The 26,548-nt window shown below is 41.7% G+C and overlaps 1 protein-coding gene across 3 annotated transcripts; it reads right to left on the bottom strand.

Moving 5' to 3' along the window:
• Window positions 1–4,323: 4,323 nt before the first annotated feature.
• On the bottom strand, window positions 4,324–26,465 carry dennd1a (DENN/MADD domain containing 1A). 3 transcript variants are annotated; one of them, XM_080018109.1, is made up of 23 exons: window positions 26,366–26,465; window positions 24,233–24,297; window positions 23,952–23,995; window positions 19,281–19,330; window positions 18,833–18,952; window positions 18,528–18,597; window positions 18,191–18,271; window positions 17,848–17,901; window positions 17,036–17,146; window positions 16,527–16,627; window positions 16,353–16,398; window positions 15,917–16,018; window positions 15,300–15,425; window positions 13,967–14,068; window positions 13,575–13,662; window positions 13,038–13,078; window positions 12,785–12,856; window positions 12,530–12,586; window positions 10,295–10,447; window positions 9,113–9,177; window positions 7,811–7,948; window positions 7,439–7,685; window positions 4,324–7,194 (listed from the first exon to the last, which is right to left on the bottom strand). In XM_080018109.1, exons 1-23 carry the CDS (start codon window positions 26,380–26,382, stop codon window positions 6,175–6,177), a joined length of 2,970 nt encoding a protein of 989 aa, XP_079874235.1. In that variant the 5' UTR covers window positions 26,383–26,465; the 3' UTR covers window positions 4,324–6,174. The 3 variants fall into 3 exon arrangements, with proteins under 3 accessions (XP_079874235.1, XP_079874237.1, XP_079874236.1); XM_080018111.1 differs by lacking the exon at window positions 7,811–7,948; XM_080018110.1 differs by lacking the exon at window positions 17,036–17,146.
• Between the last annotated feature and the right edge of the window lie 83 nt (window positions 26,466–26,548).

Raw genomic sequence — 26,548 nt, 5'->3', positions numbered from 1 at the left:
GGGAGTGAGCTTTCGCTGTGTTCCGGTGTGTTTTGTGACTGCAGAGGTTCATGTGTTCCGATCTTCGTTTAATCCAACTGTCTTCTGGTTATACTATAACATATATATTGTCTAAAACAAAAAAAAGGTTAATAGTTGTTAAATAATACCTGTTACTTTGTAATTGCGCATGGGTAAGAGTTTATCTTATAATCATTGCAACATATTGAACGTCATAAATACATACGCTTCTAAGGACAACTGACGCGCACCAGAATGAGTTCTACAAAATACAACGGCAGTTAAATCACTGTCATAATTTGTACTGTACTGTGCACCGTATTTGTAGTAGGATTCATGGTGAAAGGGTAGGAGAGAAGTCCAAGTGGAGGGAAAAGCGTTACAAGTGCAACAGAAATGTTTTATTGAACAGTAGTTGGACAGAACAAGAGAAGGCCAAGATATAGCAACGTGTGTAAATGTGGTGCGACACATAAGACTTGGTGTGAAACACAAATGAAGCCATCGTTACGTAATGTGAAGAAACAGCCACTCTTTTGCCGTCATGTGGGTACTTGCCGTTGCTGTGTCATCTATGTTATTGGTTTGGTAATGTTAGTGACCAAAATTGGTCTCAGTGTAGGTGACGTTGGAAATAGCCACCGTGGCGGAAATGGTCCTTTATGGTATTGGCGTCACGTAGTAAAGCGGTGAGCTTTACTTCTCTCATTTTTTATGCAGACCAGACATAGGAATTATTACTGTTACAGTAAGCATTGGGTCAATGCTGAGTTTTCCAGTGCTACTGATGTTTGTCTGGTATGTAGCTGATGGTGACCCTCACAGCTTTGACAGCGGCGGAATTGGGCGCTAATGTCGAAGGTGTTTTGTTTTCCTCCACACAACAGGCATATATGGTTGTCTGTTAAAGCGGCAAATGTTATTTCAACGACTGCTTCCAACCGCCCCCCCCCCCTCTGGAAGGGTTATGTCAGCGACAGTATCTGGGATGGACACGTCTCACATGAATAGAATTTCTGTGTTCTTCATACATGTAAGCTACATAGTGTTACCCCGGCGCCTGTTTTTTAGGATGTTTATTGAGTAGGACCGGTCCAGTTCCGGTGAGAGCTACCACTTCCGGTTCCGGTGACGTCTTTGCGTGTGTGTTGCTGTTGTTGTTTTTGGCTGTTGTTTTGCTGTTGTTGCTGCTGGTGTTTCTGCGGCTGCTGCTGCTTATGTTGCTGCTGCAGGTGCTGTTGTTGCTTCTGTGGTTGGAGTTGCTTTTATTGTTGTTATTGTTGTCTTTGTTGTTGTTGCTGCTACTTTTGTTGTTGCTGTTGTTTCAGGGGGCATTCTTTTCTAATGACCAGCTGACTACTACGTTCTCTCTTTCTTTTTTATATTTCTTTGTAAAGCGCATTGTGTTGCCCTGGTATGAATTGCGCTTTATAAAGTGTGACTTCACTTGACTAGCCGTCCTTTACTAATTTAACCTGGTTTCCCTAGAGACTGAGTTTTGTTGTCATGGTGTTTGTCAGCGATGGTGCATTCTTGCAGTTTGATGTCCTTTCCATGAACTGTTACCATTTTGGTTACTGTGGCCATCAGTATGACTTTGAAGTCACCATCTGAAAAAGACAGTAATAGTGTTTGTAGTGTGTAATGACAGTAGTAAGTGACGAATAAAGACTGTTTCTTCTTTTCTTTCTAGTAGTACTCAATTATGAGTATTGCAATGTAATGTTGAAATGGAAAAGTATGCAGAAGTCATTGGTTGACAATATGGTTGTAACAGTTGTTTGTGCTGGGAGGGTGGAAACGAATGTCAATGTCATTTGTAGTTATGGAAGTTGACGCTGTTGGTTTGAAGGGCAATTCAGTCTTTTCCACAATGGAGTAGGGCGTTAGCAGCACTTCATATGACTGAGTTTGAGCTTGTAAAGTAAAGATAAAGTAGAAATAAACACAAAGTTTAGTGCATTATCAGTATACGTTTTTGTGTAATTGATATGTTAGTTATGTAGTTGTTTTTCTGTGGTGTTGGTTTTTGATACAAAATCTGTTCTCTAATGTACACGTAGTGTGCACTTTATTAGGTACACCTGTACAAGCCAATGTAATCCAATACAGCAGTTGAGTTATAAATGTAATATTATGGTGTCTGTGTAAGGGTTTGTTGTACTAGAAGAGGTGTTAATGCCTTGATAGGTTTTAGCATTGAGGGTACAGTTGACGGTGGTGTATTACGGAGCTGCATTATATTCAGAGGTGGTGGTAATATTATGCCCCTTTCATGAAGGTAGAGTTTTCACTAGAATTTTAATTGATATTGGTCTTTTTTTTTTTTTTTTTTAAAGAGGACAGTGGCTGCCCGACATCCTCCTCGTCCGTCCTGAAATTTTAATACCTCCCATATTAGCTTAGAACACATATACATATAACATAAATCTTTCTCCAAACAACACTCCACCAGACCAGGGTCTTCAGGACAGGAGGGGTGCAAGTGTTCCACTTGCTTGGAGGACTCGTACCCCCACAGCCTGCAAATTTAACTGCAATTACCAACAGCACACATTGAGCACTGGGGTTTTCTGGGGTGGCGGGGAGCTGGGGGGCTGGTGTGGGGTGAGTTGGCCAGGGGGCGAACAGGTGGGCCCCCTGCCAGCTGGGTTCGAGTCCTGGTGGCTTGTGCTTGGTGCCGGGTGGTTTCTGGCATGCTGCGACCCGGTGGAGCTGTGGAACGCGCTTCCGGGTGCCCTCCGGGACCCCTAGGAGGCCGCTTGCTGTCGGGGGTGTGGGTTGGGGTGCAGGAGGCGGCTGTTCGGTCTCTGCTCCCGCTGCGTGGCTTCTCTGCGGCAATTGCCCCGGGTTGTGGAGGGCCCACATTCAGTATCTGGCAGCCCCGCTAGCTCACCTGCTGGGTGGGCGATTCGGGGGGGCTGACGGCGCGGGACCTGGTGTCCGTGCCCCAGGTTCTGCAGCTGCGTCTTGTGTTAGCTGGTTGTGTGTGTGTGTGTGGGCCTCAGTTGTGCAGGGTCTCCTTGTGCGTCTATATCGAATGTCTATCAATTCTGACAGTTATGTTATTGGGTTTTTACTTGGTAGCGGTTACTCTGGTGCTAGTCAGTTGTCCTCAGAAGTGTATATATTTATGACGTTTAATACGCTGCACTTTAATTCAATTGTCTTCTGGTAATACTTAAACAAAAAAAAAATTCAGACATTATAACGTTTTATAGTAATAAAATAATACCTGTCACTTTTAACTTCGTATGGTTAAGAGTTAGTATCTTATGGTATAGTATCTTATATTCCACGACTATATCTGTGTCCCTAGACTGCAGTGCATCACGTGATCTGTGTACTCCCTCAACTTGTGCATGCGCGCTGTGCTTGGCGCCATCTTGGTGAGGTTGTGATTGCTGATCACAAACTTCTTCCACAATAATGAACTGATCTGGATGAAACTTGAACGACGCCACGTTGGAACTGCCCCGAATACACATCTTGTTCAGATTGTCTATGCGTTCGTCGGATCCACGACATCTATAGAGTTCTGATGTCAGCTACATCTGCACATGCCGCCATCTTGGTGAGGACCCGGTTGTTGACCAATCACTAGACTGCAATGCTATCATGTGACCTGTGGGAGCTGTTATTTGCGCATACGTGTGTGTTGCGGTGATGATTCAAAAAAAAAAATGTTAATTGGGGGCTGGACCTCTAATGATCTAAAACAGTACAAAAAAAAAAAAAAAAAAAAAGATTATCATGGTTAGGAATATTATTATTATTAGGAATATTATTGATTCTCATTAATAATACATTGTGGTGTGGGGATGGTGTGGTTTGAGCAGCCATACCTGTCCAGTGTCCAGTGCCAGGTAATTGGGGCCCAGGATCAGAGTGGCTGCATACCTGTTGCTCGTTGGTTGGTCTAATAAGCAACAGGAAAAACCACCATCCCCACACACTCAGGGTAGGAGCCCTTGCATGACACGAGTCCATCTGCTCCTGGGCTTATTCCACCGAGCCAACTCTCTACAATAAATTGTGTGTCTGAAACCCCATCGTCTGTATCTCTGTGCTGGAGGTCCCTAACAACACCACTTGTGTGGCGTGTGGTAGGCGAAACGGCCACATACATTATTAACAATAGATTATTAACAATACATTCATAATACATTATTAATAATAATCAATTATTAAAATGTAATTATTAATGTAAATTAATAGTAATAACTTAATAATAACAATAACAACAATTATCTGTTATGTTAAAATATTATTTAAAAAGTAGTAGTTGCAAGACTACTTATTCTCAGTTTTTAATCAGTCATACACCATACATAAGGTCCACTTTGTACACAAAACAAAAAACAGCAGTCATACAAGCCCCCCTAAAAAAGTGCTTCACCCGAGATTACCTACAAATCCGCAACATAAATAGCATCTTTCTTTGGGGGGGGGTGGGGGGGTGCATTGGCGCGGCAGTCTGTAGGAGAACCTGTTTCAAAGTCAAAAATTCCCAAAAGTCAACATTGCCGTTGTCGCGATTTGCACGTTACCAGCACACATAGCAAGCGACCGGCGTGCCAGTAGATAGTGACTGCCTAAGACACAGAAGAAATCAAATAAAAGGAAGGCAATGAACAACAGAGGATGAAAGATAAAGATATGTTATACCTTTTCAATATTACAATTGGCAATGATAGGGGATCTGTATCACACACTAACATCTGATTTTAAGTGCTCATATTCAACAGAAATGTGAATGATCAAAACTACCCAGGTAATCATTTAGGCAGAATCTGCAGCAGTGTGTATATTGTTGCTGTTTCTTCAAGTCCAAAGATTTCCATTGCACATTTAATTTCACTTATCCCGTAAATATTTTTTTTTCTGCTTTTAAACTTGATGCTCCAACGAAAGAGAACTGCGCAGTAAACTATGTTAATATAATGAGACGTTAAGGTGTGATGCAATAACCCTTCTTCTGACTGGAATTTTTTTTTATTTATTTTTTTTTTTTTTTAATTTATTTTTTTTTAATAATGACCGTATTTCCTCAAATCTTAATTCCTCAGATTTACACAAATAAAAACTGGGGCACTAATAAATGCCGGGGACATGGTCGACACAAACAAAGGCCTGCCTCAAATACAGACCGGGGTAAAAACCAAGGATAGATAAACTCCGAGGGCCTGTTATAAACTGTGCATGCCTTTTAAGCATAATGTACTTTTAATTTTTACTGCTTTAAATTGATAAATTGAACAATATAATGTTTATTTCAACACTTTGTTGTACTGCATTACTCATTGTGTTAAATGTAAACTTAACTCAGAATTGGAGTAGAGTCTTTTTTTTTCCTCCTCCAGACAGTGGTGCAGCGTGCGTGCAGTGTTGGTTTTCCTGTGTTTTTATTTCAGATGTATTTGTTTTCCTTTGTTTCTAATTGTATTAGACAAACATTTTAAACCCAACTAAGAACCCACCTTGGATCAAGACAGTGGATTGCGTAAAGGTGAGCGAGCGATCTCTGGTCCACAGTGCGCCCCGGCTGTTCCCATGTCTCCGAACAAACAAAACAAAGCCAGTGCTGACAGTAATGACAATTTAAGAGATCTCTTAAAATAAAAACAGAGTGTTTTTATTTTAGATGTATTTATTTTGAGCATGGCACCCAGACGGGAGTTTAATTCAAAATTCAAAGAGAGAGTTTTGGTTTGCTTTTAGATATAAAAGCCTGCCTCTAATATAAGCTTGCTTCCAATAAACGCGTGGCACCCGCTGCAGTTCAGGTAAATAAAAGCTCCGGTCACTATTTGAGGAAATACGGTAATCATCTTTGTGATAGTCACATTTCCGCCCTACTAGAATGTAGCCTCTCACCTCTTCCACAGTAAAAAAAAAAGTAGTACTCCGGTATTTTAAAAGTTACATATATACAGTACGCATTAAGCTAGTGACTACATAATGGTAGTAAAGGCATTGATCACTTCAAACATTGAGTGCAAATATTGGCGCTTGCAATTGACGGACAGTGAAACGTGTGGATACTAAAGTCTGGTCGGCAGAGAAAACATGGGACCGAGATTCTCAGTGAGTCACAAATACTTGTTTTGTCGCCGATGGGCAACATCAACAGTGGTAACAGCGCATGCACCACAGAGTGTATTCACAGCTTACTTAGTCGAAAGTCTCCCATCTTCTCCGAAGGTCCTCTACCTTCTTCTTGATGACTGGCTTGCCTATGGTCAGCAGGTCCCCGAAGGGATCTCGAGGCTCTTTGTAGTCCTGATCGCCGAGGGGCTTCTCTGTCGTATTCTGGCCCTGAGTGTTTTTGGCGGAGGGCAAGTTCACCAGGCTGGAAAGGGCATAGCTGCTGGAAGAGGAGTGTGGCAGGGTGACCGTGGGGGGAAAGGCCGGCGGGGGGGGTCCGAGGCCGGGCGAAAGGGCGGAGCCCCTCGGGGACTGTTGTCTATAGAACGCCGGCAGTGTGGAGACTGGGTGTGGGTGCGGTGGGGTGTGGATATAGGGTCTGGTGGGGGGCCCGTACACCAAGCCAAAAGGATTCCCTTGGACTGCCGGCGAGTACCGCGTCTGAGGGGAGGCGTAACGGAGAGACTGCGTGAAAGGGTTCAGTGAGATGTGTGGCAGATCCTGGGGGTAGGGCCTAGGTGGAATTAGGGGTTTGCCAGAGGACAATTGAGCCCGGGAATCTTCCTCTACACCAACTGGAATAACGTCGGTCAGTAGCAATGAGCTGCTAAGGGGGTCGAGAAGACTCAGCAGATCAATTTTGTCCTCTGTTTCATTGGCGATGTGTAGCAGGTCTCCGTCGGTCGTCATCCCGAGGGCATGCCTAAATTCCTGCCGGCCGCTTCTAGTCCTCCCATTGCCACATTCGACAGTTTGAGAACGAGGTTGAACAGAGGGTGGGGCTAAGACCTTGCCAGGTTCGGGAGTCTTCCTCCCGTGCGGGCGAGGGATGGTGATATTTCCCTGGCTGGTCGCGTCGGGACCCAGGCCGAAGCTCTCCAGGAAGGTCTGCTCCGGGTCGTGCTGCGCAGGTCTGTCGCAGGCTGGAAGTGCAGAGAGCGGCGGAGCTATGTCGTCCCCCCTCACGCTCCACATCTTGTTGTAGGGGTTGGAGAGCTTGAGGCCTGGGAGGGTGCGAGTGCGCTCACTGACACTTAGGTCCATGCGCTATGAAGAGAAGAAGCTTTTTCAGAATTTCAAAAGAGCAATTTAGGATTTTGAAGTATGTAGGACATTTCATGATGTCTGTTTCGGTGTGGCTGCATGGACAGCCGGGAGTAGCTACGGATGTATTGTTTTATTTCTGGATGCCACTTTGAATGACGGGACATCATCTACTACAAGAATAAACTCATGCCATTTTGGGTCATTTACATCTTGAGTGCACATATTCTGGATTTAAACCTCTTACCTGATAGCTGAACTTTGTTTGTATCTCGTCCGAGTCTTTGGAAGTCCTGAGGTCTTCCAGACTTTTCGCTAGGCTGATTGGCTGCGTCTCCGGCTCTTCCTGGCAGCTGAAGATGTCCCCCAGCAAAGTGACATTGGAGAACTTCTCGGCGACGGGGCTGGACGGGGCTGTGTGCCGCTCGGCTCCAAAGCCAGGATCCTCGACGTCTGTCAAGTCCACCTCCTTCAGGGAGCGGTAAGGCTGCGGTCTGTCGGGGGACAGTATTTGGGCTGTAGACGACTTTCGTAGGTTTGCCCCAAAACACACACAGATACATGCACTCAATCCACCCGATTATGACAATAACGTAAATCTAGTCAGAGAAGTGCATACAGTGGTGACCATTCGAAAGGGACCGAGAAGAGAAAGCCGTCGGGGAAGCCAGAGCTCGAGTCGTCGTCGTGCTGAAGCTCATCCCCGGAGGAATCCTCGGACAAAAAGACGGTGTAGTGACGCGTAGGACGGATATAGCTAAGGTGGAAAGAAGGAAAGATTGAAAAGGGAATCCAGACGATAGGTTAGCTTTTTAATGGAGTTGGAAAACATACAAATAAGAGGAGGAAGACCGATAAGGAAGGTAGGAAATTAGTCATAGAAGAAAAACTAATAAGGACATATATATATATATATATATATATATATATATATATATATATATATATATATATATATATATATATATATATATATATATATATATATATATATATATATATATATATATATATATATATCTATCTATCTATCTATCTATCTATCTCTCTCCACACAGACACACACACACACACCCTGTTTATCCCTGAAGGCTCTGGGTCCCTGGCAGTGTTTGAAGACCGCTATAAGCCTGAGATGGAGGTGTGTGTGTGTGTGTGTGTGTGTGTGTGTGTGTGTGTGTGTGTGTGTGTGTGTGTGTGTGTGTGTGTATATATATCCACACACACACACACACACACACACACACACACACCTCCATCTCAGGCTTATAGCGGTCTTCAAACTCACACACACACACACACACACTCACACTCACACTCACACACACACACACACACACACACACACACACACACACACACACACACACACACACACACACACACACACACACACACCCCCCCCTCAGGCTTATAGCGGTCTTCAAACACACACACACGACGACGACGAGAATTTGAAATAATAATAGTAAATAATTGTTTAATAGTGCACAATTGATAAAACTATTTAAACTTGCTGATAAAGAAATAAAACTTAAGGATTGGGTAAAAACACATTTTATGATGACCATAATCCTCTATAAATGCTTATTTTTTGCGTTGTTTCACTCGTCACAGTATCATCGGCTTATACTACAACAGTGGCATAAAAAGCACAAATAGACAATGAAACGGTTTGTATTATTATTTGTGACATTAATCCTAAAAGTTATCGTCATAGGTAAATCTCATCATCATCAAGGTAAATAAGCATAAAATAAAATAGAAAGTGATTCATGAGATCTCAGTAAATCATTTGTATATATCAAATACAAAACATCTTCAGCAAACTCACAAAACCAACTTATTTCCCGAGTATAGTCATTATAAAGTGTGAATTGATGCAAATAAAATAGTAATTAATGGATTAAGGGGCTCTTACTGGTCAGGACTGCTTTCTAGGCCCATGCTGCTGCAAGGTCTCTTCATGAGCAAGGTCGGCCGAGCCTATTGTTGGGGGGAGAAAATGATGATAAGTAATTGATTCAAAAAGGTTTGAGAAATATATAAGTTATATATATTTATATAAGTTAATGTTATGCAGTTACGCGGTAATATCTTAACAAGAATATGAGCCCTATTTTCATCCTGCCTTGACTTTTCCTAAAAAACACATATTGCAAATGCCTTACATGGTTGGAAGTTTAATAGCGCACTTAGAAAAAAAATGATAAATGACCATAAAAAAAGTTATTTAAAAAAAATAAAAAAAAAAAGGAGGCAGATGCCCCGTCATGTTCTAATCAGTGTTAAAGAATGCCTGCACTTCTAGTGTAAAATACTACAGTTCAGCTCCTACATTGCTTATGTAGTTTTGTGTAATACAATGTTTAATTCTCTTTAAGAGCATCTATGGGGTTACATTTTTTTTCTCCATTATTATTATTATAAATAATAACAACAACCTTTATTTGTATAGAACCTTTCATACATGCCATGTTCATAGGCTTTACATTAAAAGAAGGCCATCAAATAGTAACAATAGAAGCAAAGCAAGCAAGCAAAATGCATTTACAAAGTAAATCTGTCCGGCTTTCTCTCCAAACAGACATGGTCCCATACACAAAAAAAAAAAAAAAAAATCCAGTTTTTACTAAATAAAGTCCCATACCAACAGAGACGGTGGTGACGTTAAAGAGGACGGAGAGACCTGCATGAAACAGCACGTCTTGTTTTGTGTCGTCAGGTAGGAAACAAAGGAAAACAAATCAATGTAAATCTAAACGACTGCGAGCGACTGGGCACAGTGTGACCTCTTTGTTATGTTTGTTTTTTCCTTTTTTACGAGTAGGAAACTAACAGAATGAATCTAGACCCCAAATAAAAACACACTGTCTTTTTCTAAATGACTGCTGCATCTCTTCTTTTTCTTCTACTTGCCATTCACTGTCCATTCACCATGTTTTTAGAGTGGCCGTGACTAATTACATTATAATGATGAGTCCAGCTGTATTTTGAAGTAGTAAAAAAAATTATAAAAAATTTGCCTTCGCAAATATACACTATTCAATCATGTCACATATACAGTTCCCTCCAAAAGTCCCCCCTTGTTTTGTTTGCTTACCTGTCCAAAGTGCATAGTAACTGGCCTGTGTCCGTCCAAGGTCTGTGAGGATCCCTCTTTTCTGACTGTACTGGTGGAAGACAGAACCTCTTCTGTGTTGTCCTCGTCAATAACTGCTGTCCCAGTTGTGGAGTAGCCATTTTCTGTCTGCTCCTAGAGAAAGAACACATGGAGGTTGGTGGTTGATGTGGGCACTGGAAAACAGAGAGAGAAGACTAAGCATGATTGAAGGTAGATAAGTTGAGAGTACCAAAGAAAGGCCAAAATCCAGAAGGCAGACAGGCCAGGGCCAGATTCATGTACGGTAGAAGTAAGGAAAGTAAGCCTACAAATGTTAGAGGTTAATTTTACTGTTGAGTAACTTTTCTCTCTTGATCAACGGATGACGCAGTCTCCCAGGTACTGCACACCACGCTCACACACCTTGATGGCTGGAAGGGGGCCTATGTGAGAATGCTGTTCATCAATTATAGTTCAGCTTTCAACACCATTGTCCCCACCGGACTGGCTGTCAAGATGCGGGAGCTAGGACTGAACACTCCGCTGTGTGCCTGGATCCTGGACTTCCTTACAGCCCGGCCCCAGGTGGTTAGGGTGGGGAGGCACATGTCCAGCTCCCTCACTCTGAACACAGGATCCCCCGGGGCTGCATCCTCAGCCCCCTACTGTACTCCCTGTACATACATGACTGTGTGGCCAGGTCCAGCTCCAACACCATCATCAAGTTTGCTGACGACAGCGTCGGAATGGGCCTGATCAACGACGGCGATGAGAAGGCCTACTGCAAGGAGGTGGCTGACCTGTCACTCTGGGGCCAGGACAACAGCCTCCTCCTGTACATCAGCAAAACTAAGGAGATGATTGTGGACTTTAGGAGAGGATAACAACTGAGGACGCATGCACTGCTAGTGATTAATGGGACTTTTGTCGACAGGGTGAGCAGGTTCAAGTACCTGGGTGTCCATATCATGGAGGACTTAACATGGACTTTACAAACAGACACTCTAGTGAGAAAGGCGAGGCAGCATCTTTACCACCTCAGGCAGCTGAAGAAATTTAGGGTCTCGTGAGGATCCTCAAGTCCTTCTACTCTGGGGCAGTGGAGAGCATCCTGACAGGCAACATCACTGCCTGGTTTGGGAGCTGTACTGCTCAGGACAGGCGGGCCCTGCAGAGGGTGGTGCGTTCAGCTGAACATACCACTGGAACTACCCTCCCCTCCCTGCAGGACTTATACACCAGGAGGTGTAGTAGCAGAGCCCGTAGGATCATGAAGGATCCTCATCACCCCAACAACGGACTGTTCCAGCTGCTGCAGTCAGGCAAGCGCCTCCGCAGTCACACAGCGAGAACAGAGAGACTGAGACAGAGTTTCTTCCCGCAAGCCATAAGAACTGTCAATGCTGAACTCACCAGAAGTCCAGACTGAGCCACACACATAGGGCCCACTGCCTTACTGTAGTGCATACTGTATCACTGTTCTGGGTAACTGCATACTGTGCTGTATTGTTGTTCTGTGTTACTGTATTGCTGCACCGTACTGTTGTATACTGTATATCTCAACACACACTACCTCACTTAATTCACATGCCACTTTTAATGCGCATATCTGTATAAACATAATAGCCTATCCCATATAGCAAAGTCTATTCCCTTTATTTCTATTTCGTACCCCCTCTCTTTATTACTTTTGAGTTTTTTATTTTATATTATTCTTTATTAGTAGTTTCAGTTAGATAGTCAAGTAGAAATTAGGTAGCTTTTGTGTTCAGTCTAGAACACACTGTGCATAATTACCGGGTGCGTTGCACTGACATTTCCCTGTATATGTGTATGGAAGTATGTATATGTATGTGAGGAATAAACCTCTTGAATATTGAGTCGTAAAAAGCTGTTCGGGTGTTACTCTGTGCTGATGGGGCTGGAATCTAATAAATCCAACCAATTAGGTTTATTGCATTATGATTTTTAAGGATCAACGCTCAGTCATAGTGCTCCATTCTCCTACCCGTTAATGTAATTAATTCACTGAAACCAATGGCTACTAAAAATCATGATATTTCCAATTTTAGATTTCAAATGTTTTTGTAGTCTCTGTTGATTCTTTTGCTGAAAATTGATAATGAATAACCATACATTTTCAGCAAAAAAAAAAAAACAAAAAAAAAAAAACATTTTGAGGACAGGCCCGTTCTAAGAACAGAACTAGAAAGATTAACCAATAGTGCTGTATACCTTTTGCTTAAGTCGGCTCTTTACTTCTTTGATGCCCATTCTTGCATGATCTTTGGCCTGAGAGAGAGAAAGAGAGAGATGGAAATAGAGATAGATAGAGAGAGCAACAGATAGAGAGATAGATAGAGAGATGGAGGGATAGAGAGATAGATGGATCGATAGAGAGATCAAGAGAGAGAGTTTAAGCTATAACAACATTAAGATGGGGTTTATTCCACAGTAGAGTTTAGGATAAGAAGAAAGTTGCATCCTTACAAACTTGTAAACGGTTTTCATGGCTGGATTGGCCTTTGTCTTCACTGTGTTAATGATGGCCCCGCCCCCTTTCTATACCAAAAAACATAAGCATTGATAGACAGATTATGAAGGACATTTTACTTAAAAACATAATAATGGGCAATGATTCTTATTTTATTGTACTTAAGGTAAGCCTGCTCTTTACATTATCATGCAAAGACAATGCTGACTGAACAGCGAGTACTCAGGGTGAAGCTTGAGAATCTCTCACCTTTACGGTGAAGAGCCACTGGTGGTACGTCTTGTCACTGCCTGTTTTAGGAGCAGAGGAGAATTCATAAACAACAAATGTCAGTAACAGAGTGGTTTACTGGGTTTTCATGCAGAAGCAATGCGCTGCGTACCAAATTTGGTGAGCGCAATTGTGCATGTTTTTCCTTGTTGCTTGATATCATATCATAGTCTCACACAAACACATGGAAAAACAGGCACACATCAATTATATTAGGGCTGACAGACTACAATATATAATCCAAAAGGTCCTTTCTTAAACAATCAGTTTCTATAAAATTCACCATAACGGCAACTAGCTTAACATGGTCTTGTGAAATAATTAGGGTACATGACACAAGAGGAAGTCAGGAGTCAACATCAAAATGAATCCCAATCTTCTTGTCTCTCACAACCTATTTATACTGGCCTTCATTCAGTCTGTCATTATTGTGGTCAACCTGTGGGGGGTACATTTTTGCAATAATGACAGGCTTTCTGCACATTATCCACACGCCAGAGTGACTACTTAACTCACCTGCATATTCACCCATGCTGATCTCCTCCTCAAAGACATCACTGAAGCCGTCCCCTGAGTTTAACAGGTCTAAGCGGCCATCTATGAACTTAAGGTAGAAAAAAAAAATGCAATATATATGTTTTGGTTCAGAAAACATATGACAGTATCACTGATTGAAAAAACAGATCCTGAAGTTACGACAAGCAATTTACAAATAATGGCTGGTGGCAAAAAGTTGAAATCTCCCAGCCTAGTGTGTTAAATATGTGCAACAATATGATTAAACAGACATGCTCCAATGGCTACACCTGTAAACATTCGTTTCAGAGAGATTTTAGGTAACAAACTGTCAAAATCAGAGGCAATCTCTGCTTGTGCAACCAGTAAGAAATGTGCAGAAGTAAGCGTACCTGTTTGAAGAGCTGCAGCTGAATAGCATTCTGCAGGAACTGTCGCATGGCACTGGAGCGGTGGTTCACAAAGGTTTCCTCGTTGAATGTTATTGGCTCTCCCTGAAGTTGTAGAAAAATGATTGTAAGGGTGGTTAGTTAGCATTAGAAAGCATTAGCCATTTATTGTGAACTTGACTAATAGAAAGGTTGTGTACTATATGGATGTCTATAAATATTCATCACCTCCTATAATAATAATAATAATAATAATAATAATAATAATAATAATTCACATTGTGCATATCACAGAAACAACTGGAAATATTTGAGTATTCATGATTTTTGTATTCTGTATCATATTCTTCATAAAGAACCATGGGCTAAAAAAAAAAAAAAAAAACCTTGCTTTCAGTCATATAATAAAACAATGAATGTATCATAAAAATTGAACATACAGTAAGCACCAAATAAAATCAGTGCTGCACTGACGGCGCTGTAGGCCATGTCTTCTTGAGGAAAGGCTGTGTCTCGACAGAGCCCAGCAACCTATAGGCAGCCTATACATCTCTCCAGCACCATGGACAGCGCCACTGGTGTGGACGGCTCGGAGACATGCTGGGAAGCTGGAGCCACCCAACTGTGCACACCTACCTCCCTTAACATCCCCAGCAGCTGCAGTGTGTCAGGGCTATACACTACTGCAGTGGCCTTCAACCAGTGGTCCGGCAATTCATTTTGATGTCAAAACAGAGAAAGGGTGTATTTCACTGTTTTTGTTTTCCCTGCTTTTCTTTTTTTCTACATACTGATGATGAGACCCATGGTCTCATTTATTGAGACCATGGGTCTCAATAAAAAAAAACCTAAAAAAAACTACTGTCCTTAACACTTATAGTAGTCAAACATGGTTATAATAAAACTAGATTATAATAAAAAGCCTGTACGGCATTTCAAACCCTTTTTCAGATTTGTCAAACCTTTATTCTATTTGTTAAAACAAGAAAAAGGTGGATTTCACAGAGTTTTTCCCCAGATAGAGCAGCCACGTTCCGTGACTGGTCTACTAATGGAACTAAACTAACGGAAATAAATCGAAATCTAAAATAAAAACACAGGTGAACCATACGCGTAAACATAACTGAGTATATAAATAGGTTAATATGGCATTATAAATATGTTATTATATGCCAGGCTTAAAATAAAACATTTTATAAAAGAAAATCTCGGGGGTCCCTGCTCTTTTTCTCTATCCACCAAGGGCTCCTTGGGCTGAAACAGGTAGAAGACCCCTGTATTCTTATAAAGTTTGTAAACAACTCTAAGCACTTTTTTTTTTTTTTTTTTAACTCACCGCTACAATCTGAAGGGCGTTCCTGTAACTCCCAAACAGCGCAGCTTGACTCTTCAAAAAGGCTCTGGCCACACCATCCCCTGTTGATGTTGATACCTTCTTTAAGCGATTCTTTAGCGATGATACCTAGAAGCAATATTTCACAAAAAGAGTAGCTGTAGTTCTTTATTATTAATATTGTGATAAAAAAACAAGCCATTCTGTTAAATAAAAGAGAGCAGGGAATCTCCCGCCTAAACTATTGTAACTCTCTTCACACTGGCTTTTCCTGCCCGCTCCATCAGGGTTTGCACCATGGGATATTGTGCCTGAGCCGGTACTTATGTATATATCTCAAACGATTTCGTACTCAGCTTCCATTATTTATGGGCAAATTCTGAGATTACTAGGTGCTCATGGAACTAAAGAAGTGAGAAAAGTGCTAAAATACTTGTTGAAAACAAGTTCCTAGCATTTAAATTTAATTTCTAATAAATGTATGCAGTAATATATACATCTTAACACCTTAAACATAATAAGTAAAGTCAATCTCATTGTAATGCAAAATACACTATGTAGATTGAGAGAAAATGCTATAGAGCAACATAAATAATAGTTTGTGTGCAAATTTTACACACCACATCATTGGGCAGGCTTTGGAGGTCATCAAAAGGCGTTTCCAGGGTGTTGGTGTCCACATTAAGTATCACTGCGTCATCCAGAGCCATCCCTCTCACCTTCTGTTGGTGATATAAAAACAAATGAATATCTGAATTTTTTTTAAAGCAAAACACAACACAAAACATTTTGTGATCCTAGGTTAATGCATAAAATAGCAAAAAAATAAATATGATTTATACATATAACTATAAATTATGAAATCACAACAATTAAACAATTAAATTCTTCTTCACCATGATTCAAACACATAAATAAATCCCAAACATTCAAAATGAGTACTCAAGTGCTGGCAATGACTTTTGATGTAAAACACTTATTACCATGTCTGGTCATTAGAAATAAAAATCATTATAAAAGATAACTATTAGAGAGAGCTATTTTAAAAGCAGCTACCTCCATCAGACTGGAATGCACTCCAATAAGGTAGGGCATTGGTGCACTGCAACAGACAATATATATATGAATTAGTATATTAACTGCTCATATGACCACCAGGAGTCGTTACGGGGTTAAAGGAAAAAATCTGGTCAGAAAACAAGCATGAGAAAATAAATAAATCGTACTCACCAACAGTAATCTAACAGGTGCTGTGGCAAGACCGGAATGTAAACATGTTGCCAATACATGGGATACAGCATGGCAGCAGAACCATGGACACAAGCTGTTAACTGTTTCATAAAAGGACATAGTGGGAACATGCCATGAAATATACAATTCATTATGGTGCAATAGTCTTAGAAATAATAATAATAAAAGGTTATTTGTTAAATATACATGCAAGTAGTGACATGGTTATACGTAAAACAATTAAAATTTATATTAATTGACATAAATTCCATAGTTAATACATTTTAAACATGACATAAAATGATATAGTGATACAAAACATAATTGAAACCCTCTATCTCAATTTAAAGGGTAACCTGTAGTCGAATGTTAGTTCAAATTAAAATAATCGATGTATCTCTGCATTCTTCAATCACAACCCCAGTTGATGTTCATAACACAAGGGAACAAACAAGAGTGAGAGGCAAACACAGAAGAGTGTAAAAGGGAGGACAAAGGTGAATACTTACAGTGCTAAGTTTACTACAGCAGATAAGGATCCGACGTTCATAAAGCATACTAGCATACAGGTGGAGCATGTTATTAACATCTACTGCTACAAAAAACTCTGTGAGGTTTCTCTGCAAGGGCAAAAAAATAAAAAAATAAATAAAAAGTAGAAAACCTTAGGTTAGTTATGTGAGCAAAGGCCACAGACAGACCACACTTAAAATGGAGGGTTGTGGCTTCAAAGTCATGAAACTAAATATATTACCATTTCAAGTTACACAAAGCAATACTTTACTATAGATTATTTTTAGCCAGGAAATTGGAGACATTTCATTTTGACAGTGACTGGTGGTAAACAAATATTTATTATATCTTTTTATCTTAATAGATTTTTTTGTTGTTGTTTATTTATCATATAAATTAAGCTTCATATTTGTTAAACAATGCTGTTTATTTATTATTAATTAAATGATTACATATAAGTAAGTAAGTAATCTTGAGTTGAAGACACAATATTAAGATCCTATTTTCACCTATTTTTTGTAGACACACACACACGCACACGTAATTTCAATTTCTCGTCATTTAAATATAAATAAATAAATGCATATATACAACCCCTGCTTGCTTACATCTAGAATCCATTTCAAAATACTAGGTTTTTATATATATATATATATATATATATATATATATATATATATATATAGATAGTGAAATGTATGGTTTTGTAATGGCTATAATTACTTGACACAGTTTTCATCTATATGGAAAGCAGCTCAAGGACTAATTTATCAATTTTAAATATGGTTAAAAGGATGAGGCCACTCACATTTTCAGGTATGCTAGGAAGTTCCCTTGTGTCGGGCACAGTGAAGTAGGAATGCTAAGATGGGCAAAGGAAACAAAAAAGAAAAGAAAAAAATTTATATCAGAGAGATGAGATATTTCACACAAAAACAGCTTTTTATGATATCCATCACATCTTAAAAAACATGGAGAAAACAGAAAAAACAGGAAAGCAAAAAATCCACCACAAACCAGGCTGCACTATTAAATTCCTGATTGTTTTTAATGCTTTGTTGGTATGTGGCTGTTATGTTTCTTGTATTTGTTTTTATAATGTTTACAAATGTATTATCAGTGCCCCTACGGTACTGGTGCGTGCGACTTACCACACTAAGCTGAACTGGAACGCCGGGATCAGGAATTGGGAGGGTATGGAGTGAAACCAGGAGTTCCTGCCAATGGCTATCCTAAAAGAGTTATGAAATGAAAAAGCCATGAAACCAAAACTTTTAACCAAGTAAGGTAAATATACAAAACACGTTTACATACTCCCCCCCCCAAAAACAATTTCTGTGTGAAATGCCTATTCCTTTCAAGGGAAATTATAATCAGCAATTACATAAGGGATACAAAAACATCTCTGTCTTTTCATGAATATATTGCAGTGGTAGACTACAGTGTGAAGAAACACTCAAATCAAAGCAAGTCACTGCCATTACTAACCTGCCCTTTGACTGTGTAATCTGCAAGGATGTTGAGTAACTTGTAGAAGACTTCAAACCAGGGCAAATAGCTGGAATTACCAAAATAAGGGTGTTAGTCGGTGATATTTTGTTATTTCATTCTCTGAATTATATAACTGAGTGTTAAGATTTACAATATAATCTTAAGACAGATATATATATTGTATGCCTAACTCATACTGCAATATGGACTGAAATGCATGGACATGGATATAGATAGATGGACTCTTAAGACAGATAGACTATAAGAAAGACAGACAGACAAATTCTACACTTAAGCATCACCTGAGGATGCAGTAGCAGCTGTGAGCGCCTGAGGAGAGGCGGCAGAATCCAAATCTCTGTTTACTCTCAATGTCGGTCAAGACAAAGGTGAAGTTCTGCCCCACCTGACTGACTGTGAGGCTTGAGGGGCAGGGTTTGATGGGGAGAGAGACGGGAGTTTGAATATAACGAGAATAAAAATATCACATCTGAAAATATAGACGTCTGTGAACAACAGAATAGATAGACATAGATTCACTGTAATATTTGCTTAGTAAATCTCTGACTGATTGTTATATTGTTATCATTACCACAATTAAGACACTAATCCGGGCTTTTTTTGATAATGACTTTTTTCGTTTTTGTTATTCTATGTAAAAATCATACAAACAGGGACGCGGCTTCATCAGTTTAAGCATCCAAGGTACACAATAAGTCTGTATTCATAAAGAAGGGTGTGTATGTTTACCTGTCTAAGCTGAAAGGGAAACAGAACTTGGGAACAGTCTGTAGAGTTTCCTGTGAAAGAAACGGTGAAAGCATTTAAGCATTTTATTGCTCGCAAAGACTCATCGTAACAGAAAATAAAGAGAAGAGAGGGTCGATGAAAGAGGTGAATCTAAAAACCAATGTACAACGGCAGCATAGTGTCTCAGACAAATGTTTTTCAAAATATCAAGCGATAGTCCCATTAAAGTCCACAAGATATTTATTTAGTATGTTATTTGACTGCATGCCCGTGCTACAGTAAGTAGCTCTTTAGCTACATATAGAACTTGTTATTTGAATCTGAAAATGACTAGGGCTTTCAGTTCAAGGCTGTCTTTTGGACAATCATTTGCGTTACTAAATCACGGAATGTACATTGCTTATCAACCAAGCTATTTTCAGATATATCAGGTTGTTGGAGATGCTTAAAGGAAGTACTCAAGAGACGAGACCTGCTACAATCCTCGTCCCATTGCCAAGAAAATAATCAATCAGTACTCAATCTGTAGTGACAAACAGAACCAGAGTCAGCTGACAGCACACATTAAAGCCCTCAATATACTTGATTTTAACGATGCGTGCGCGTAGCCAAGCCGCTGCGATGTATGTGCTGCATTGTCCACATACTTTCCTGTATATTTTGTGCCTGGAGGAGTAAAAAGTATATCCACCAGGGGGCAGACGAGGGCTGAATCCATGGCTGATACCGAAATATCTTCTTGAGAAGGGGAGATCTCATACATAACAGTCTCGGACCTGTTCCCATTTGTTTTGGCAGATTTACATGGTGACTTGTAAAATGATAGCCATCTCACGCCAGCTATTCTGGCAAGAATGTTCAAGTTCAAGAGATTATTCAAGTTCAAGTTCAAGTTCAAGAGATTATTTGTCACATACATATACATACGTTCATACATATATGCAGTGAAATGTCATGACACCCGGTGATTACGCACAATAAGCTCTATAAATACTAAAAAATACCAAAATGTGCGTAATCGTCATACATATGCAGTGAAGTGTCATGACACCCGGTGATTGCACACAATAAGCTCTAAAAATACATACTGTAAACATTGCGGAAAAGCAATACAAGTTTCTCTTTAACACTTTCTGCTATTGTAGTTCGTTCAAGGTCTTCTGCAGTCCTGCCTGTCACATCCTGATATACTGACCCCAGTGGTCATGGGTTGAATTACAACTTGTGAACCATAGCGTTAATTTCTGAGGATGTGCACAACCAATGCTCCAAAAGAACGCAGGGCAGCCATCTTGCATACGCGTTTGCAAAGTTAGAAGCAAGGATAATAGGGCGGGCGGGCGGACACACACACACAGAGAGAGAGAGAGAGAGAGAGAGAGAGAGAGAGAGAGAGAGAGAGAGAGAGAGAGAGAGAGAGAGAGAGAGAGAGAGAGAGAGAGAGAGAGAGAGAGAGAGAGAGAGAGAGAGAGAGAGAGAGAGAGAGAGAGAGAGAGAGAGAGAGAGAGAGAGAGAGAGAGAGAGAGAGAGAGAGAGAGAGAGAGAGAGAGAGAGAGAGAGAGAGAGAGAGAGAGAGAGAGAGAGAGAGAGAGACTGGCTAGGATGACAGGGGTTGTAGGTTTGTTTTGAAGGTAATAGAACATGATGCTGGAAACATCGACGGAACATACAGACATGAGCAAAACCAGCTCTGTGAGAGAAGCTTCTTATCTCTCCCTGTGGATTTTTGGTACGCTAACCAGACCTATCTGCAATGCATGGGGGCAGTGCCTCAGGAGTTAGAGCCCGCCCGTCTGGCCCGCCTCCTCCCGGTTGCCTGCTTATGTGTCCTTGAGCAAGACACTTAACCCCCTAACTGCTCCCCGGGCTGCCACTATATGGCAGCCCATTGCTCCTAGATACGTCAGTCACTAGGATGGGTAAAATGCAGAGAAATGCATTTTGGTGCCTCAGTACTTGTACTCTGTGCAACGACAATTAGTTGAAAATAATAAAAAAATATATGTTCTTTTTATTATTATTATTCTCTTTGGCATTTTTCCATGCTAAAAGACAATTGATTAACCCATGGACATGGTTGAGGTCTTGTTAGAACCGGGACGTCTCAGATGGGGGCGTCTCAACAGCTGCTTGGCGCCGCCCACTGTGGTTTCCTGCACGAGCGCTCAGTGTAGATTACAGATTTTAGTAATTTTTTCTGTTCTACCACACCATGTCCGTCAAAAACCTCATAGGCAGTGATCTCCTACGACCGCGATGCACTTGTGGATATAAGAAATTCCTTGAAAGAACAACTTTGGGACATTTTATCCGCTGATCCAAAGTGGGTGGCAGAGATTCTACTGTACGTGCCAACACTTTCAACAAAATAAATATCAACGACAATGCAGTCGCCGTTCCACGAGAGCGGCTCTGGAGGAAGCACCGTGGTAAGCGAGGCGGCATTCAGACCAGACTGAGGACGCAACCTTACTGTCCACCTCTGCCAAGCATCCTTCTTGCCAATGTCCAGTGCCTGGAAAATAAAATGGATGACTTTCGGGCGAGGATTACATTCCAACGGGACATGAGAAACTGTTGCGTCCTCTGCCTGACGGAGAAATGGCTTAACCTGCTGGTGCCGTACCACGCTATACATCTATCCGAGTCCTTCTCCCGTGTTCTGCACGGACAGGTCGGGCGAGTCGGGAAAATCCAAGGGTGGAGGCGTCTGCTTCATGATCAACAGCAGCTGGTGTAACCCCAACAACATCAAGACTCTCTCCGGCTCCTGCTTGTCGAACCTGGAATAGCTGACCGTCTCATGCAGTCCATTCTCCCTCCCCCCCGGAATGCAGCACGGTCATCATTACAGCCGTTTATATTCCACCACAAGTGGACACCGACACAGCACTATCAGACCTATATGATGTGTTGTGCAGACTTCAAAAAAGCATCCCTGACACGGCTGTGGTGGTGGCTGGGGACTTTAACAAGGCGAACCTTAAAAAAGTTCTGCCTAATTTCTATCAACACATCACATGTGCCACCAGGGGAGAAAGAACTTTAGGCCTCTGTTACAAACCGTACAGGAACGGATACAAGACCGTCGGACCACGGCGCCATCTCGTTGCTTCCTGTTTACAAGCCGTGCACCGTATGTGGAACAGTAGTGACGAAGGACGTAAAGTGGTGGTCGGACCATTCAGAGGCCGCACTACAGGACGCTCTGAGTGACATTGACTAGGACACTTTCCAATCAAGTTCCAGTGACGTCAGCGAGTGCACAGAAGTTGCTATGTGTTTCATAGCCAGGATAGCAGACAGCATCATTCCCCCGGTAAAAGTTTGGATATTTCCTAACCAGAAACAGTGGGTCAATAAATCCATCTGCGTGCTCTGAATGCTCATACGGCCACTTACAATGACAGTCTTGTATCGGGCAACATGGACATCCTATAAACTGCAGCGGGCGTTAAAGGACGCTAAACGGACATACTGGGACACGGTGGCGCTACAGATGGAGCAACAAGACACCGGACCATCTTGTGGTTCAAGTTTGATCTATAATTGATCTACACATTTGTGCATCGCCCATACGCCAAGGTTCTAAAACTTCTGGTCGAGTGGTGAAGCGAGATGCGTTTGCTGAGTAGGACATAGTTGTGTGACATAATCATCCAATTCGTTATATATGTGCAGGTTGAGGCTCTGGACTGCCAATCACATCGTGCAAGCTGCGTGTTGTAGACTCTTGCTCTTGTAGTGGTTACAAACTGTGCGTGGGTGTATGTGTGTGTGTCGTCTTACCTGCATCGGCATTTCGTTTGATATTTTATCTGTTTCGCCCTCTGTTGGCATCTAACCGGGTGTTGTCCCTCCTTATTTTGCAGCATTCTAGCCAGTTGTAACATACAAACCTTTGGAATCAACGGTCAAAGACATATTCTGTGTATGTGTCCTCACACATGGAGTTTGCCTGGAGCTCGAGAGCAACGGGTCCGAATCGTGTCCATTTTATTTTAGTCCCAAAGGTTTAAAAAGTTGATGGAATGTCTCTGAGGCACATGCAGTGTTTAGTCCGTTTGGAAAAAAACATTTCGGGAACTTCCACACGGAGTGATTTCCTTCCACAGAGACAGTGAGGCAGGACACTGTGGACTACAGGTAGTTCACAGCCATGTTCTAATTTTTAGGATAAAGTAAAAAAAACATGCAACAAGTGTATCCTCTTGCAGTAGTAGTAATTCTCCGCATCACCACGTCAGCCGATGGTGCGTTCAAAGGAAATTCAGAAAATTGTTACTTGTTTTAGTAGTAATGCTGATGTAAAGCTGGGCGTCAGCACAAGCTGATGCTATGTTCCATGGGAACTTGAAAATTTGTAATTGGTGTCGATACTGGACCCCACGTATTGCTGCCTGCAGCTATATTTATAATCATTATTTAGTTGATGTGAGCTGCTGGGACTTTGCATTTTCCCCTCAGGATTAATAAAGAATCTATCCATCCATCCATCCATCACAAGTATAAGTTGAGAAAAGAGTAAAAAAGCAAAATGACAAACAAGATCGCAAAGAAGCCAAGTAAGAATGGAAAAATAGTGGAATCAAAACAAGACTTAAACAAAGAACTGGAGGGAACAGTAATGAATAATAATAACTAATGCATAAATGTAAAAAGCATCCAAACCTGATCAATGTAGTTCTCTGGGAATTGCCTCACCACCTCAGGACCTGTAGATGATTATGAACACATAATGATAACAACTTTACATTAATGGCATAGTCAGGTCAATAAATATTGTATACTTTTATTGTCATCTAAGGAGGGCAGTACTGAGAAAATCTGTATAATTGTTTCCAGCTGGATTTAACTAGCATGGAGTTACTGTTAGTCCCTGGAAAATACATCAGTAGGGGTGTTTTGGGCATCGATTTGTATCGAACAGACAAAAGATCCCTTGTACTTACCAGTGGCATGTGTTTCTCGATTTATCACTTCCAGATAAACCTCAAAAGTGGACTGAGGAGCCTCTCTGAAACAGAACAAAACATTAAATAATTAAATCCAATATCTTAAAATAAGAGAATGCTATCAAATTCACACACACACACACACACACACACACACACACACACACACACACACACACACACACACACACACACACACACACACACACACACACACACACACACACACACACCTTAAATAGTTATCTCAACTGCAGAGGGTACCAGGCGAGGGTACCACTATATTGGAAGCAGGCTTATTATAGAGGCAGGCTTTAATATCTAATTCCCTCTGTTAAGTATATTTGATCATATTATAGTATGAATTTTAAACCAAACTTCCGTCGGGGTGCCATGCCATGCAAACATATGTATGGTGAAAAACAGAGGGGTCAAGGGGTGGGATATATTGAGCAGCAAGTGAACAGTAAATTCTTGAAGTTGATGTGTTGGAAGCAGTAAAAATGGTCAAGCGTAAGGATCTGAGCGACTTTGACAAGGGCGAAATTGTGATGACTAGATGACTGGGTTGGAGCATCTCCAAAACAGCAGGTCTTGTGGGGTGTCCCCAGTATTCAGTGATTAGTACGTACCAAAAGTTGTCCAAGGAACGTGTGTGCGTGCGTGCTACGGGTATGCATGTACACTGATCAGCCACAACATTAAAACCCCCTGCCTAATACTGAGTAGGTCCCCCTCGTGCCACCAAAACGGCTCTGACCTGGCGAGGCATGGACTCCTCAAGACCTCTGAAGGTGTCCTGTGGCGTGTGTTGCACTAAGACATTAGCAGCAGATCCTTTAAGTCCTGCAAGTTGCGAGGTGGGTCGTCCATGGATTGGGCTTGTCAAACAATTCCTGAACACCTATTTCAGCGTGGCAGGGTGCATTATTCTGCTGAAAGAGGCCACTGCCATGAGGGAATACCATTGCCATGAAGGGGTGTACTTGGTCTGCAACAAACAACAGGTTTTCCCAGCAGAACATTGCTCAGAGCATCACATTTCCCAGAGCATCACACTGCCCATATGCAGCAAGCTGTGATGCACTGTGTGTTCTGACACCTTTCTATCATAGCAGCATTAACCTTTTGAGCAATTTGTGCCACAGTGACTCTTCTGTGGGATTGGACTGGACAGGCTAGACTTCGCTCCCCATGCGCATTAATGACCTTTGGGCGCCCGTGAGCCTGTCACCGGTTCACCAGTTTTCCATCCTTGAACCACTTTTGGTAGATACTAACCACTGCAGACCGGGAACACCCCCACAAGACGTGCCGTTTTGGAGATGCTCTGACCAACCTGTCTAGCCATTCCAATTTGGCCCTTGTCAAAGTCGCTCAGATCCTTACGCTTGGCCATTTTCCTGCTTCCAACACATCAACTTCGAGAACGGACTGTGCACTTGTTGCCTAATATATCACCACCTCATGACAGGTGCCATTGGAATGAGATAAGCAATGTTATTCACTTCACCTGTGTGTGTGTGTGTGTGTGTGTGTGTGTGTGTATAACCCGTGGAGTTATCGTTTCCAAGGGTGTCTACATGTCCCTGTCACAAATTCATACAGACCTATCTGAAACATAGTTATGTTTAGGTTGTTAAAGCTAAGTGAGCCGAGGCTAGCCGATTTGGTATTACTTTTACCCCTTACACAGTAATTGTGTTGCTGCAAGTATTACATTTAAATAGTTGTGCTTATAGGAGATGCTCTTACAGTGAAACATAAAAGCGCTAGTCGTTAGGCCATTCGAGTGTCCAAAGTGTCCACATTATTTGTTTTTACTGTATTTATCGGCCATGTGTATTTTTGTAACGTTTCACTGTATGTACCCTTGTCGTATATACCTCCAAGCATAATGATTATCCTTCGCCACGTTGTGAACATGTCCGATTTATATGATAACTCGTAATAATAAAGGGATCACATCGCGGCGATAGCCTCGTTCCGCTGCTCACAAGTCGTCATGTGTCGCAACAAGTCGCGGCCTTGCGCCTCCTCCTATCTCCCCCCCCGGTGACCCGCGGGGGGGGAAAGCACGGGCGTAATGGTGCTTCACGGTCAGCGTTTCGAACGAATAAACATCCTTACTTGATTCGGGACCCCATCTTTCCGTCGCGCCTACCCGACGCCGTTCGTGACAGCGGGGAGGTCTTTCTCCTTTTCTTTTTTTCTTGTTTCCTTCCTGATAAGCTGTCAAATAGACTCGGGCGACGCCATGGTCTTCCTGCGCAGCTCAGGCCCCGCCCCGTGCGGGGCGCCGGGAGCTGTAGT

Source organism: Zeus faber, assembly GCF_960531495.2.
Source record: "Zeus faber genome assembly, chromosome: 17".
Lineage (NCBI taxonomy): Eukaryota > Metazoa > Chordata > Actinopteri > Zeiformes > Zeidae > Zeus > Zeus faber.
Note: the sequence above shows the minus strand (reverse complement) of the source record. Positions and strands in the feature narration are given on the sequence as shown.